The following is a 17,537-nucleotide window of genomic DNA, read 5'->3' as shown; positions in this document are numbered from 1 at the left end:
TTGAAAGTAGCATTTTTTACTTATCACAGGTGAGGAACCCTAAAAAGAAACTACATAGACAAGGTAGAAGGCTAGTCTTTCTGAGGGGCTTTTATTAGCTCTATAAAGCCAACATCAATTCCTCAAAGCAGTTTAGTCATATCTGAAAATATGCCAATCCAGTCGAAGCCTTGGTAAAGTAACTAGCATCTGCAATTGTGTCCTGCTACAAAAGAAAGCAGATTCTTATTGAACTTATGCAAATAACTATATTGTCATAAAATAATACTTATGAATGAAGTTTCCACATTTGTGAGAACTCAGGTAGAAAGGCAAATTTTGCTCATAAAGATATACTTTACTTGTCATAAGCTATAAATAGCTCAAAAGAAAAAAAAATGTTTTCTTGACTCCTCTTCAGTCGGAGTAGCCAACTCTCAAACAGGATGTTGTCTGTTCACCTTGGAATTGCCTTTCATAAATCAGACAGCTCTTTTGTCAGTCAGGTAAGAGCTGTTTAATGGGCACCGTAGAATCCTGCAGCTTCTCACACAGTTTCAGAGTCAATCCTGGGGAAAAAGAGGCTCCCTGCTCATGAGTATCTCCTCCTTGAATTTCCAAAGTAGCACGATCATATACAAAGTATCTCCATTTTATTATGGAACTCTTCTGGGCACTGCTGTCCCCAGTTAGACTGTTTCTGACATTGCCCCAAATAGCATGGGTATTTCAGATGTCATGATAATTTTATGTCCTTCCATCATAGGATGTCTTCAGTTAATGTCCTGTAACAAGGCAGTAAATGCCCCTTAAGTGGAAATTCTCTAGTCCAGAGTCACGGCAGTCAGCATTGGGATGTGCTCACAGACTTTTGCTATAAGCCTCAGTAAGCATTCCACAAAAGGCTATCAAGTGGAGAATTTGTTCCTGCCAGCACTCCAGCTTTTATTTTATATTCTGTGGGCTCAGGCAATCTTATTGGTTCCCATTGTAGTATGTCTAGTTAATTATAGCTTGAAGGGCAGATTTGCATGCCTTCAGTTTTATAGTACTAGGTAGAGAAAACATCCTCTAGTCAGATACAATATCAATTTTCGTAAGACATTTAGGTAAAGAATACACAATTACTTACAAAAAGCCTATATAAACATTTCAACTTTGATAATCCTATCCACCCTTAATTTTATGTTCTGGTCCTGGCAATTTCTCTTCACTCCCAGACCATTTTGCTCTCTCCTGTGAAAAGAGATTTGGGTTCCCAGCAGAGGGTTTAGCTAAGGGACCAAGGCTTTTTATTCAATCTTTGTGTTGATTAATCACCTCAACATCACCCCAGGCAATTGTTGGTCAGTTTTCTCATTCTGATCTTTGTCTTCTGATTTTTTAAAAAATGTCTCCAATTGGGGTAAGTACAGAAAACTGATTTGGTACCCTTTAATATTGGGGGAATCAGCAATTAAGGCCTTTGTTTGAATGCCATCAATTTCCATTTTATTCATTCAATTTCTTCATAACTGTCTAAAGATTTTCATTCTGCTGGGATGAGTCCCCTGACTCTCCCCTTTTCTTTTCCTCTTAGTTTTACTCCTATCAATGTTTTCTTCATTCATCATATTTCTTAATAACTGTTTAAAACTTCCCATCTTCCTGGGATGCATCCTTTGACCCTCCCCTCTACCCTTCACCATTCCCTTGTTAACGAACCTAATATTTTCTGTTAGCATCTGTAAGACCCATGAGGAGAAGCTGACCATGACCTGGGTAATGGGCATATTCAAGGGGTGAATATCCCTGTCATCATATTGCCAGTGCCATATGGCTTACATACAAACCACATTAGCTGCTTCATCTGGGGTACTCCACTTGGCAGTTATAGGTAGAGTCGGACAGTCCCCTTTCTTAGGGTAAAGAGACCTTACAGTGGCTTTTATCCAATTCATTAGGCTAACTCTTTCCTCGCTAATAATGTCCTGTTTGTCTGGTTCATGTATAATCATTTGCAATTGTTTAATTGTGAGTAGTGGGTACCATACCAACCCAAACACGTTCTTTCACTCTGCAGCATTTAAAACCAAAGACACTGCTCCCAAATTAGTTACTCTCATAAGCCATTTCAGTATAGCTTCCTCAGGGAGCTGATGATATTAATCTGTAAAATAAAAAGGTGGAGGATAAGGAACCTTTGATTCCTGGGTGACCATGTGGTCATCCATGGGATGGAACTGCAGCTGGGCTGTGCCCAATTACTAAAGGTAAAAGTTACGGTGAATTTGGAGATGGATACAACTTCTGGGGAGTTGGTTCACTGGATGCATAAGGAAATGCAAACTAATATGAAAAAAGCATAATATTCAATTCCTTGCTTGTTGTCATCTATAATGGCTAAAATGACAGTAAAACGGATTGCTCGTTGGGCCTTAAGGCTAGAGAAAGCTTAGATGTGGGTCTATGTGAGCTCAAGTCACTAGCCTTGAAGCTACCCATAAAAGCAGAAAATTATGTCAGGGCAATAGAAAATGCCTCTGTGACCTGTATTCTCCAAGAAGGTAGCCAATGTGGAAGAAGAGCAAAATGAAGTAATTATTGGAACCAGAGTATATAGTGTAAAGGAATTGTTCTATTTCATAGAGCTCCCACTCGGTCACAGGTCAAGTTTTCAAGGACATAAAACAAGATGAGAGGAACCCTCAGTTTGTACCTTCTCTTTATGAAGAACACAGAAAGACAAAGAAAAGATTATTTCTGGAAAGAAAGGGAACAATATGAATATTAATAAACCAAAAAGTACACCAGAGTCAGTATTTCCCAAGACTAGTCATTCACATCTTTTTCTCCTATTAATCAAAACCTTGCAGGAAACTGATTTTTTTACCTTTTGCTCAGCCAGATTCCACACAGAGAGATCAGGAACCTGACTGGTAAACGGTTCTTACTACCCTGTTGCCCCCTTGTTGGGTTCCTGGATTCTCTTAAACTGTGGCTTCCAAAAGAGCAGAGCTTTGATCACCCTGCTTGCTGATTATGAAAGAAAACCATTTTCTTGGTTTTCATGGGTTCATAGGTGAAAGCTGCCCAGTTTTGCAAGATAGAATCCAAGGGGCTGCTTGAGGTAGGAGGGATCAAGTTAGCATTTCCTGTATCGACCGAGAGAAAATTACAATATACACATAACAAAGACAAACACCAGTTACTTGGCTCAGTATCCAAGTTTTAACCTAGCAAAACAGATAAAACAGACCCCCCTTTCTACTTGTTAGGCCCACTGAACTTCTGCTAATGTTTCCTTCTGGGTTCCCCACACACAAACAGGACAAGATAAGAACAGACATGAGACCCCGATAAGTCAGAACTCTAAAACCAGGTTTCATAACTGAAACCAAATCATCCAGGAGTACTCCCCCCAAACATTGCCCTTTATTCTCCTTCCAATTGGCAAAATCCCCCTTAAACAGGGCCCTTTTTACAGATTAGGAAGCGTCAACAGGACCTCTGAAGAGACAACAAGACCTTTAAGGAGGCCAGCAGATCAGGAGAAGGCAAAAGGGATGTCGATTGCGCTTGGGAATACTTACTGTAGAAGTCTTTCAGATTCAGAAACTGTTTCTCTACTCCAAGCAAGCTTATGTGAAGGTCGGCAATGCCTTGCTGGCAAGGGAGGCAGCAGAGACAGCCCCTGGCTTAAAGAAGCCAGGCAGCCACTTGGTTTCATCTCCGGGCCTCTGAAATGTCAAGAGGTTACCGAGCCACAGGCAGTTGCCCACGAGGGGTATCCCTTTATGAGTTCACCACTAAATTGTAACCACACCTGGCTAATTTTTTACATTTTTTGTAGAGATGGGAGTCTCACTATGTTGCCTAGGCTAGTCTCAAACTCCTGGGTTCAAGCGATCCTCCTGCCTTGGCTTCCCAAAGTGCTTTGATTATAGGCAAGAGGCACTGTGCCGAGCTGGTGCTCTTAAAATAATATATCAGTGCTGAAGTTTTGATTGGACTAAGTAGGAAAAAAAAAGAAAACTTTGTTTGGAATTTTTTCAAATTAGTCTCTCTTCATACACAGCAAATAAAATGCCTTGTACTTAATATATACTTTTATTAGCTGTGAATACAGTGTCTAACATAGATTTAGTCAACATATATTTGTTGAATGGATTAAATGGTTGCAAATTTATTTAAAAGCAAAAAGGGCCGGGTGTGGTGGCTCACGCCTGTAATCTCAGCACTTGGGGAGGCTGAGGCGAGCAGATCACGAGGTCAAGAGATCGAGACCATCCTGGCCAACATAGTGAAACCCCATCTCTAGTAAAAATGCAAAAATAATTGGGTGTAGTGGTGCATGCTTGTGACCTCAGCTACTCAGGAGGCTGAGGCAAGAGAATCGCTTGAACCCAGGAGGCAGAGGTTGCAGTGAGTCAAGACCATGCCACTGCACTCCATCCTGGCAACAGAGTGAGACTCCGTCTCAAAAAAAAAAAGCAAAAATAGACATTTTGAACGTGATTGCTTCTAATCACATACCTGACATTCAGTTAAGTACTATGTAGATAAGGAAAATATTATCAAGGAAAATTTGTATTAAGTATTTTGTTAATAGAATATTCTTGTTAAGATGTCTGTAAATGATGAGAGCTCACATAGTCCAATAAATCCAAGGAGAAAAGCAAATCTGGTGTCTTTTAATATCTGTGTCTACTTATTGTAGGTTGTACAGTATAGTTAAAGTTGATCTTTCCTAGTGCCAAATTAATATAATTCTGAAGGCATTTAGAATAAAGTATCTTTGAACCAGTAAAAACTCTTTCACTGTGTTTTCAGGACAAATCAGTGGTTTTACCTTGCTCCCCAGAAATTAGAGGAATATGAAAAAATGTTCATGTCATCATACATGGATAAAATAATTCAAATCAATATTTTCTGTATCTGGGTAGAGTATTATTAATAATTGAAGACATAGGAAATGCTTTAGGAAGTGTATATTAAATATACGCCTTGTGTTTACACTACTGGTTTTCTTTGTTAAAACTCTTTTACTTGGCAAGCAGTATTCCAAAGCCAGAAATCTTATCTTAAAAGCAATTGAAACAAGATAATAATACTTACTTGGTTATGTAATTCATTACATTCAGTGATTTTTTTTGCATAATTAAAACCACTGTCTTAGTAAATTATCTGTTTGAAGCAGAATTAAGCTGTTGGGAATGTATGATCTTATATAGAATGGGTGCTGTCTTCTGAAAATAATGACTAATTCTATCATATATTTATTTGCTAATTATGGAATCAAAAATTTTGATAACATTCTAACTTACTTTAATGTACCTACATTACTTAGACTTATGATCCAGATCAATAAAGTATTTGATAGTTTTTTTGTTAAAAAATGAAATTATGCCATTAATTAGATAATTCAATATAAATGAATGGCTCAAACTTGTGTTCAACACCTTTGGATAACTCTTTATTTGGGAATAAGTGGGGATTTAATTAATACAAGTAATAAATATTTGCCTTTTAATTTATGATCTTAATTTTACTTATTAAAAAAGAACCAGTTAACAACTAGTCTGTATCTTAGGTTTTAAATTTACCAATTTTTATTTCTTTCTGCTTTGTTAATTTTCATTTTAGTTTTTATATTACTCAAGTCATACTTTTTTCTTTGCCTTATTGATTTTCCTATTCCTACCTTAAATTTGAATTAGGAAGGGAAAGAGAGGATACTTAGAACAGACTATTTTGCTTCTTGTTGGCAAGTCTGACTGTATACCTTACATACCCAAAAAGTTAACCAAGGAGGAAGCTGGTGATTAGTTATAGATTTTATTAATTTATACTCTCGTTGATATCCTCATTTGATCAAATTGATTATATATGAGCATTTTTATACATTGAAAAGAGATTATTTCATAAACTGGTTTTAATACCCCCAGTTTAGCTGGAATTAAACTCAGCTGCTGAAAGTAAAAATTACCTAGAAACCCTAAAAACCTAATTCTCCTTATTAAAAAAAAAAATCTTTTTACAGAGAAAAAAGAAAAATCAAGCAAGCCTAAAGATCCACCTCCTTTTGAAGGAATGGAGGTAAGACTGCATGTATTCTGATCTAATAGAGGACTGAATTATAAGATATTGCCTTTTTCCATCAATAATACACACAATCACATTAAGCACATGTGGTATTTTTTAAAAATGACTGAACTCAGCTACCTGAGAAAGGTAGAAAATCATTATTTAATTGAAAAAGACAAAAGGTATTGGTTCTGCTTTTTTTGTGTGTGTGATCTCGGCTCACCACAACTTCTGCCTCCCGGGTTCAAGTGATTTTCCTGCCTCAGCCTCCTGAGTAGCTGGGATTACAGGTGTGTGCCACCACACCCAGCTAAGTTTTGTATTTTTAGTAGAGATGGGGCTTCACCATGTTGGTCAGGCTGGTCTCGAATTCCTGACCTTGTGATCTGCCCGCCTCGGCCTCCCAAAGTGCTGGGATTGTAGCTGTGAGCCGCCGTACCTGTGGCTGGTTGTGCTTTCTAAACAATTAATTTTGATAAATCATGGGCAAAAATGTTTACATATTCTTATTATAATATGTTTTGAAATATTGTTTAATCTACTATAGTAGATACAAATATTTTTTATTACATTTAAGATACTTTATATTGATAAACAATTTTTAAAGTTTATATACATCTCATTTTATCATGGGGTTTTGTATTAGAGTCCTAGGTCTAAAGATCTAAAATTTCCCTATCCAAAAAGATAGCTACTATGAGTTATTTGGAAATTTCTGTGTTGTTATATCTGTATTGATCACAAAATATTATTTCTTTGACAGTGGATCTGTTGAGCATTGTTGATGAGTACTTTCTGCCTCTTCCTTTGTTTCAGATTGATGAAGTTGCTAACATTAATGACATGGATGAATATATTGAGTTATTATATGAAGATATCCCTGACAAGGTTCGGGGTTCTGCTTTGATCCTGCAGCTTGCTCGAAATCCTGATAACTTGGAAGAACTACTATTAAATGGTGATTACCATAAAACATGTTTAATTATAGTAGAGGAATAAGTTACAATTATTTATACAAAACTTAAGACTGCATATATTTTCCAGCTCTTTATTTCTTTCTACTCAGATTTCTTAAATTGAGAGCATAGCATTTAAATATTCTCTGGAGAATTCACAAACCATTTAATGTAAACAAGGAAAATTAAGCATTAATGGTACTATACCTTTTCTTTCTTCTGCTCTGGGACACTTTTTTATTGTTTCAATTAGGATATAAGATCAAACTACAGACATTTGCATAAATATATATATCATGTTTTATTAAAGTTCCAGTATTCGTTTTTTCTCAGTAGCACAGGGAAAGCTATTAATCTTTGCAGTTTCATTGAGATTGAATTTCACATCAAGTATTTGCTTTCCTTTCACGGGAAGTACTTGGTAGTAACAAGAAAAGGAGATAAAATGTTTTTAACACCCTTTTCTCAGTAACACCACTGTAGAATCATTTTTGTTTTGTTTTGTTTTGTTGTTTTGTTTTTGTTTTTGAGACAAGGTCTCCCTGTGTTGCCCAGGCTGGAGTGCAGTGGCACGATCTCTGCTCACTGCGACCTTCGGCTCACTGCAACCTCCGCCTCCCGGGTTCATGGGATTCTCCTGCCTCAGCCTCCTGAGTAGCTGGGATTACAGGCGTGTGCCACCATGCCCGGCTAATGTGTGTGTGTGTGTTTAGTAGAGACAGGGTTTCACCATATTGGTCAGGCTGATCTGAAACTCTCGACCTCAGGTGATCTACCTGCCTCCGCTTTCCAAAGTGCTGGGATTACAGGCATGAGCTACTGCATGCCCTACCTATGGAATCATTTTAAATCCATAGTTTTCTGATTATACATTTGCCAAAAACAAAATAGGAAAGATGTGTTTATTATCTGGTTTGCATTACATGAGAGAGAATGCCTTTCTGGTTGTTGCCAAATACCTGGATAAAATAATTCAAATCAATAGTTTTCTCAATCAGTATTTTCAAATAAGTATTTCAAATGCCTTTTCTGCTATATGCTTGCCATTCTTTTATGAAATAGATAATTCTTGAAAACTTATTCTGTGGCAGGTACTGTTCCATATTTTCATAGAATTGTTTTAGTGTTCCCTCTCCTTCTGTTCCATTGGTTTATTTGATTATTTACATACTGATACCACACTATTGTTGTGTTGTTTTTTATTTTGACTTGAACTTTAGAATATGTGGGAAAAAATGTTCCAAATTGCTTTCTTTCCCCAAGAATTGGCTTTACTGGTCTTACACATTTGTCTTATATATTTTGAGATTACTTCATCATATTCTGTGAAAAGTCATAATGGGATTTTGATTGTGATTGTATTCAATGTAGAAATTAATTTTGGATTGTCTTTTAACCTCTTGTAAACTATATTTTCTTTTAGCTGTTTCTTGGTAAACTGTGTACAACTCCTGTAACTATTTTTATTGAGACGTTTCTCTATTCTGTTTTAAAGGAGAAAAATGAAATAAAATTTTGCAAATAGGTCACTAAACCTATGCCTAAATTTATGACATTATAGAACAGTTCTGTACAGGCTAGTATTTTAAGAAATACTGTTTTCTCTGGATTATAATGGTCGAATACCTTTGGGAATTACTAGATTGAACAAAGCTATACCAGATTCTTTATTAAATAGGACTTTTGGGAGGCTTTGCATGTTAATATGCATTGCCAACCTATTTACATGACTCCAAAATAATTTTTTTCAAAGCATATACTTTTCCAATTCTCTGCATTGTGAATGTGAATAATATTGTGAAATGCTATCATAGGATGATTTTTAATTTGCTAAAAAATTTGTCACTATGTGGATTCATAACTAATACAATTAATTTTTGTTCATAGTCCGAATAGCCAGAAAGCTCAAATATGGAACATTTTCATTACCATAATAAATACCCATAATGCAGTCCATAAAGTACTATTGTAAATCCTGAGTATTAAAAACAGTGGAATTACGATTTTTATATTTTAATATACAGATATTTTATTTTGTTTTAATTATTTTAAGAATTAGTATGCCATGTACCAACCCAATTTGAAACTAGTGTCATTAATTTATAATTTTCATTTCCTGAAGAGAAAATTTTAGCAGAAATGCTTATTAACCTACCTGAAAGTTAATTTTGTGAAAGCTTTTTGTTTTATTTGCGGCTATTAGCATAAATTCAGTGTGATACTGAAATTAAATTTATTTTTCTGTGTATAGATTTTATTTGGTTTTTAATTTGCTTTAATGAAACTAGTGTTAGTCTACTAAACTGATCATTTTTTTCTAGACTTACTCAAGTTTTTTTCATATTACCAAATACATTAAATCAGATATTAAAAAGAAAAAAATCAGTACAGCAGTAGTAAGAGTACAGTTCTTAATCTTACAAATTAAGATTGCAATTCTTAATTTAAGATTATTAAATTTAAAAGTGAAAGGCTTTTTAATTTTTTTATTGTTACCATAACATATGTCACTTTATCTAGATCATATTTGATTACTTCTGTGTACAGTATATACTTGAAGTAGCATGTTATGTATCTTTAAGTAAAGTTACATTTTAGTTTTAAAAGTAACTGTCCATATTAGAAAGAGGCATACTACTTTTTGTCCCAGTTCTATCTTAGCTTTGTTATTTATTACTAACTAGACATTTAAAACCAATCACCCTTTATACCAGAGCAAGGAGAATGATCATTTCGGTACCTCTCCTTTTTCTTTAGAAACTGCCCTTGGTGCATTAGCAAGGGTCCTGAGAGAAGACTGGAAGCAAAGTGTCGAGTTAGCTACAAACATAATTTACATATTTTTTTGCTTTTCCAGGTAAGTATAAAAATTATTAAATCAAATGACTACTGTATCTCTATTGCTGTTGGTCTGTGTCATTGATTCAATTTGTAGGTCACTCGTTCTCTCAGTTTCTCTGTGTGTCTGCCTATGCTGTACTGCTGAATTCTTATTCCTGTTTCCCATTTTCTGTCTTGCTATCTGTTATTCTGTCTTTCATTTAGTGTATACTCACTCATGCCTCAGTTTCCTTATGAGTAAAATTTGGATAGTAATAGTCACACCCTCTTTGGATAGTTTTTCGAATTAAATGAATTAAAAATTAAAATGCTTAGAATAAGGCCTGACCCACAGTAAGTGCTCAGTAAATGTTATTGTTATATATACATATGTATGTGCAAACACATACCTATTATGTATTCATATTTATTATTTATACACATATATCCTTAAGAAAGATGTTTATTAAGATGTTATGAAAAGTTCTAGCCAATTCCTAGAAAATTGCTGCTTCTGTTCTAAAAATGTGCTAGTATTAGCAAATAATTATTTATTGAATAAATACTTGGATGAATGAATTGTCTAGAAAACATATGTAAAACCTAATTACTAGTACTTTACTAATTGATGTCAGTTTTACACAATAAATAAAATGTATGTCTAGTATTGATACATTATTAGTTTTGTTAGACAATAATCTAAAAATCTGTTGTGAGTATCTGAGTAGTTAATATGGTGGTTAGTTACAAAAAATGTCTACCTTCTAACTTCTCAAAAATAACTGTATGTTAGGTAAGGGTAGTGTGATATATTTGAAATAATTTTATAATCTCAAGTCTTCCTAGTGTATTATTGATATATCTTTTAAAATATGTATATCAAATTTATTTTCTACATGGTTTGTACCAGTGATCACCAAAAACAAATTTCCTGTACCTACAAAATATATTCTTTTAAATATATATTAAAATGTCTTCTTTAAAGCTTTTCTCAGTTTCATGGACTTATTACTCACTATAAAATTGGAGCTCTGTGTATGAATATTATTGATCATGAGTTAAAAAGACACGAGCTTTGGCAAGAAGAACTTTCAAAGAAGAAGAAAGCTGATATCCTTTTAGAGTGGCATTTGAACCCTCTGTTGCCTTTTGCTGTAAGTTTTGAATGGGTGGGATGGTTTTGTTCTTTTCTTTTTTAAAATTGTTAATTGCATTACTTGGAAACAAGGCAGGAATGTGTTATTGAAGGTTAAGAAGTAGATTGAAACTATCAAAATGAATACAATTTGACATTCACTTTTTGTCTCTTAACAACCTTTATTAGTTAATGAGGTGGAAGAAGCTCATGTGTCGGGTAACTTAGTAGGTGAGCCTCTAAAGGATTACATCATTACATCCACTACGATCCTTTGGTTAGTTGAAGCCTAGCTCACCACTGCTGCTTATGTACTTCTATGTGAGTACTAAGGTGACTTTGATTAGAATGGGTGTAAATTTGGTGATGAACCTAGTTAAAGGTTCTATTTTTCTAGGAAAGTACAAAAATACTGTTGTTAATAAATAAAAATGTGAAAGGCCTATAGAATGATAGAACCTGTGAAAGAAAACTTAGGTATCTGTTTTAACCTATCTTGCAAATATAAAAATCTTTTCTGCAACTTCCCTGGCAAATGGCATTACATAGGCTCTTCTTTAACAATGTCAATGCTTATTTATTTCACCCATTCTGTGGTTTAGCATTCTGTTTATTATAATAGTCTTTTGCTTAGTGCACTGAAGTCCCAATAACTTCTATCCATTGGTTCTAGTATTGCATACTAAAGCAATATGGAATAAGGATATTCTCTTCAACATCATAATTCTTCTCATATTTGAAGATATTTATCATATTTTAGCCTCTACAACTTAATGCTTCTGGATCAGAGGCCCCTGGTTTATTCATATCTGTTCAAACATGATGTGTTTTGCAGATCAACTAGGCATGCTGGTAACTTTCCTTTGAATCAAGTGTTTATTGTGTCTTTTTTTTTTTTTTTTTTGGAGACGGAGTCTGGCTGTGTCACCCAGGCTGGAGTGCAGTGGCGCCATCTCCCCTCACTGCAAGCTCCGCCTCCCAGGTTCACACCATTCACCTGCCTCAGCCTCCCTAGAAGCTGGGACTACAGGTGCCCGTCACCACACCTGGATAATTTTTTTGTATTTTCAGTAGAGACAGGGTTTCACTGTGTTTGCCAGGATGGTCTGGATCTCCTGACCTCGTGATCCGCCCGCCTCAGCCTCCCAAAGTGCTAGGATTACAGGCGTGAGCCACTGCGCCCGGCTATTGTGTCTTTTAAAAAGTGAAAACTTTATTCCTGTTGTGCAGTATATCATACATTTTTAACTCTGCTTTGTGCAAAAGTGGACCTTACTTTTATATTAATTTTGGCCTCCGGAAACCCTGAGGCTTCAGTTTAATCTGTGTTGTAATAGGTTAACTCAAGTTATTGTGTACAAAATCTCTCAGACTTTTATTATTGTCACATGGAATTCCAAGATGCTATAAAATCCACACCACACACAAGCTTTGACTTTTCTTGATTAAAATCTTTTCAGGTTTATAAATTTCCTATGCATATCATAAACTTCTGGCATCTAGATTGACAGTGACTCAACTACATCGACAACCCAAGAATCCTAGAGACTACATCAGTTCTGGAGTCCCAAGACTCCTGAATGCTTCAGTGATACCTAAAATTTATTTAAACTGGAGAAGTATGGAGGGAACCACTGGTGGAACTCTTTAGCAATCATGAATTTGCATTTTGTGATTGTTTGGTGACAAGAACTGATATCTTAGGACATACTGTATTTCTATATCAGACATCATTAATTTTAAGATTCACTATTGTTTAACTACTAGGAGAGGAACATATGCTTTCAATTAAACTATGACACATCATGGATTATAAGACACATCCAGTTTTGGAGATGTTAAGATGTGAGGAAAATGTGTCTTAGACTCAATAGATTATGGTAATTGAAGGGATATAAAAATTACATCAGAATTCTGGTCATTTCTCCTGACATGTTACTATTTTATTATGTCCTAAATTTCTTTGTATTTTGATACAAGTGGTATTCAACAAGGTCAGCAGTATTGACTCATATTCTGGGGTCATATGCTTGACTCATATGTTGAAATAACTGATTATTTTTGCAAGGTGTCCAGGGGACGATTTGGGACCAAAAGATGTGATTTTAAAAATTTGTTTACCTTTAAGTTTGGGCTAGTTCTTTCTTGGCATTTCTAGTCTGAAAAGGCTGCTACAAAAGCTTTAGATTTAATCTATATCCTTTGAATATTCTGGGCCTCTGTCTGAAGTAAAATCCAGTGTTCTTAGTAACTAAATCATTCTCTGAGGCAGTAATTTTTTTGGTTCGTGGACCCACTTGATAATCTGTTGAAAGTTATAGACTTGTGCACCTACATAAAATACTCACATACAGTTTCTGGGAATTCAAGTATTTGGTGAAGTTCAAGCTGTATGATGTTAGCTGTGGGCTACATAAAAAAAAGTTTGTTCACCTAAGGACTCCTAGGTAATCCATGAGCACATAGATAAGAAGTGCTGTTACAGCACAATTATTATACAGAGAACATTTTAGTTAAACTTTTGGTGAGAAAAATAACTGGATAAAGTTGCATATAAAATCTAATAGTGCCGTTGTTCATAGAATTTATCAGTAGATTTTTTTTTTGCTTCAGTGAGTATGGATGATCCTTAACAAGTTGTTTACTTGATGAAGACCCTGAAAATCAAACCGTGAGAAAGGATTATGAAAAAACCTTTAAAAAGTACCAGGGGCTTGTGGTAAAACAGGAACAGCTATTACGAGGTATGAATTCCTAAGCAATGAGGGAGGCAACAAAGTACTTACTCTAAATACATTTGTTTTGTTCACTTTTTATCATACCTGTAAAGCTAATGTGAGAATAACGGAAAGTTCTATAAATGTTAATATGCTACAAATTCGTCAGTCTTTAGCATGGGTAATGTTTTAAATTTCACTCTACTATTTTTCCCCGTTTAGTTCCTAAATGTTTGTATACTTATTATTTATTTCCTAAGAAAGGATTTTTAAATCTAGTGTGTGACCTTTTCAATAACAATCTTTGTTTCTTCAACCCTAACTTACTTGTTTTATAAAGTGAATTATTTTATTGCTCTCCTAGGAAATTGATATAAAAATTTTAAAATATTTCTCTTGTTTAATAGAAAAGAATTCCTTGTCTCTAGCTTTATTAAGAGATTTAAAACTTCAATAGTATGGTTTTTTGGTTACTGATAAGATGTAAACTCTTATGGTGGTTAGTGATAATGACATGGGACTTTTAAGTGTGAATTTAATTCCTGGTTTCTACTTGACTGATGATTCATGTAGTTCATTGGTGTTTGACTGACTTTGTATATGGAAATACTTGTTAACTCCCAAAATATTTTCGTCCTGTGAAGATTATTAGCAATTTTAACTACACTGAGTTTTTTAAATATTTGAAGCCAAGTAATTTAGTTCAGCCTGTTGGAGAAAATGTCAGATTTTCAAAAGTTCATTTTAAAATATGTTAGAAAATAATAGGTATTATCTGTGTTAGCATGTAATCCAAAATGCATCAGATCTCAAGAAAGCAATTGTTTTCATGTAAAAGTTTCGAAGACCTAATTTGACTTTTTTAACATGCAAAAGTTTAAGCTCTGTTTCTAACCAAATATTTTATTTATGCAGATATTGCATACTCTTAACAGCTTTGTTGAGGTATAACTGATAGATAATAAATTGTATAATTTTAAAGTATATAATTTGATAAATTTTAACATATGTAAATACCCATGAAATGGTGACCATAATCAAGATAAAGTACATATCCATCGCTCCCAAAATTTCCTCATGCATCTTTGTAATCTCTCCCTTTCCTTGTTCCTTCTCCCTTCTTCCTCAATCCCAAGTCATCATTGATCTGCTTTCTGTCACTTTAGGCTAGTTTGCGTTTTCTAGAGTTTTATATAAACGAAATCATGTAGTATGTATGTGTTTTTGTCTTTTACTCAGCATAATTAAAGATTCATTCATATTATTGCATTTATCAATAGTTTATTCCTTTTGTTATTAAATAGCATTTCTTTGTATTCACCTGTTGATGATCATTTAGAATATTTCCAGTTTTTGGCAATTTTAATGCTGCTGTGAACATTTGTCTACAAGTCTTTGTATGGACATACACTTTCTTCTCTCTTAGTTAAATACCTAATGATGGAATGGCTGAGTCATATGATAGGCGTATGTTTAACTTTGTAAGAAACTGCCAGATGTTTTTCTATAATAGTCGTTTTCGTATTCTCACCATGAATGTATGTGGTTTTGATTTGAATTTCTGTAGTGACTGATTATGTTGAGCATCTCTTGGTGTGCTTATCTGCTATCTCTGTTTGTTGAAGTGTGCCTTCATAATTTTTGCCTTATTATTAAATTGGATTGTTTTAGATATATATTCTTTACATGTTTTGGATATAAGCATTTATCAGATACATGATTTGCAAAAATTTTCATTCTCCTACAGTATCTTTTTAAGAGCAGAATTTTACATTTTTATGAATTCCAGCTTAGTGTTTTTTCGATCATGGTTTTGGTATTGTATCTAAGAAATCCTTTCCTAACTAAAGTTACAATTATTTTGTCATATGTTTTCTTCTAGAAGTTGTATAGTCTCAGAGTTTAGTTAAGCCTATAATACATTTTGAGTTAATTTTTGTATATGGGGTGAGGAATGGATCAAAGTTTTTCATTCTTTTTGCATATGAATAACTAATTATGTAAGTACTACTTTTGAGAACACTATCTTTTATCTACTGAATTGATTTATATCTTTGTCAGAACCATTTGTCCATATGTGTCATGTCTATTTTTGGGTTCCTATTTTGTTCTGTCCATCACTTCTGTGTGTTTTGATGCCAGTAGCACAGTGTCTTCATTACCATAGCTTATAGAAAATTTTGATATCAGATGCTTTTAGGCCTACCAATTTTTTATTCCATTGATTTCTACTTTGATCTTTATAATTTTTTTTCTTCAGCTTACTTTGGTTTAATGTGCTCTTATGTTTTTGTTTTTTTTGGTTTTTGGTTTTTTTTAGATGGAAGCTGAGGTCATTTATTCAAGACCTTTCTTCTCAAGTACAGATATTTAGTGCTAAAACTTTCCTATTAAGCACTTCTTTGATGGCATCCCACAGATTTTCATATGTCCTGTTTTCATTTTCATTCAGTTTAAATACTTTCCAGTTTCTCTTTTGGTTTCTTTTTTGACCCATGGGTTATTTAGAAGGGAGGTCTTTTTTCCCCAAATAATTGATGTTCAAGTCTTTACATGTGTTGATGTTTTCCTGTACTTTTTCTATTATTGAGAGAGTAATATTGAAATCTCTGACTATAATTGTGATTTATTTATTGCTTCTACACTTCTACCAGTTTTCACCACATGTATTTTTGAAGCTCTCTATTCTTGGGGACATAAAGGTGTAGGATGTAGATGTACTATTGATGAATTGTCCTTGTTATCAATATGAAGTGATCTTCATCATAGCTGGTAATATTTTTGGTCTAAAATCTACCTTTTCTTATGTTAATCTACTTCTTCTTGTGACTAGTGTTATGGGATATATTTGTCTATATATTTTTAATATATTTATGTCTATATTAAGTGTGTTTTTTATGAATAGCATTTACATTGGCTTTGCATGTGTGTATGTGTCTTTTTCCTCCTTTTTCCTTCTTGTCTGCCTTCATATGAATTTGAGACTTTTTAAAATTCTATTTTATTTCCATTGTTAGCTTAGCTATAATTCTTTTGTTATTTTATTGATTGCTTTAAGGTTTATATCATACATCTTTAATCATAATTACCTACAAGTGATACATGTTTAACTTATCATAAGTTAAGTCTGCTGTCAAATATTTTGTGCCATTTCATGCTTAGTGTTACAATCACTTCTTCCCTCTCCCACCTCTATGCTAATACTAACATTTATTATACTTATACATATGTTATAAACCCTATCACAAGGCCAGGTGTGGTGGCTCACACCTGTAATCCCAGCATTCTAGGAGGCCCAGGTGGGCAGATCACTTGAGGTCCAGAGTTTGAGACCAGCTTAGGCAACATAGGGAAACCCTGTCTCCACCAAAAAACAAACATTAGCTGGGTGTGGTGGCACACGCCTGTAGTCCCCAGCTACTCAGGAGGCTGAGGCAAGACAATCACTTGAACCTGGGAGGCAGAGGTTGCAGTGAGCCAAGATCGCACCATTTCACTCCAGTCAGGTGACAGAGTGAGACTCCATCTCAAAAAAAAAGCCAAAAACAAACAAAAAACCTTATAACACATTATCATTTTATATAAATAATCAATTTTATTTTAAATATATATTTACTAAGAAAATAATCTTATATATTTACTTGTAGAGTTACCATTTCCATTGATGTTATTCCTTTGCATAGATCCATATTTCTGTCTGGTGTCATTTTCTTTTTGCCTGAGCAATTTCCTGTAATGTTTCTTGTAGGACATATTTACCAGTGGTTAATTACCTTTTGTATGTCTAAAAAAGTATTATTTTTAAAATATTTTTATCTTTTTGAAATGTTTTCACTGGGTTTAGAACTCTAGGTTGACAACCTT

The 17,537-nt window shown here is 34.2% G+C and overlaps 1 protein-coding gene across 5 annotated transcripts in view; it reads left to right on the top strand.

Moving 5' to 3' along the window:
• KIFAP3 (kinesin-associated protein 3) overlaps positions 1-17,537 on the top strand; it is a 161,358-nt gene that overhangs the window by 38,687 nt on the left and 105,134 nt on the right. For 4 of the 5 annotated variants that reach the window (XM_011962270.1, XM_011962271.1, XM_011962273.1 and 1 more), the window contains 5 exons: positions 6,002-6,057; positions 6,862-7,003; positions 9,759-9,858; positions 10,807-10,931; positions 13,602-13,700. In XM_011962270.1, coding sequence (XP_011817660.1) covers positions 6,002-6,057; positions 6,862-7,003; positions 9,759-9,858; positions 10,807-10,931; positions 13,602-13,700 — 522 coding nt within the window. Of the gene's footprint in view, positions 1-3,445; positions 3,610-6,001; positions 6,058-6,861; positions 7,004-9,758; positions 9,859-10,806; positions 10,932-13,601; positions 13,701-17,537 lie in introns of all 5 variants that reach the window. The other variant, XM_011962274.1, reaches the window with a different exon arrangement.

Source organism: Colobus angolensis, unplaced genomic scaffold (genome assembly GCF_000951035.1).
Source record: "Colobus angolensis palliatus isolate OR3802 unplaced genomic scaffold, Cang.pa_1.0 Scaffold59, whole genome shotgun sequence".
Classification (NCBI taxonomy): domain Eukaryota; kingdom Metazoa; phylum Chordata; class Mammalia; order Primates; family Cercopithecidae; genus Colobus; species Colobus angolensis.
This window is presented reverse-complemented; position numbering and strand designations above follow the sequence as displayed.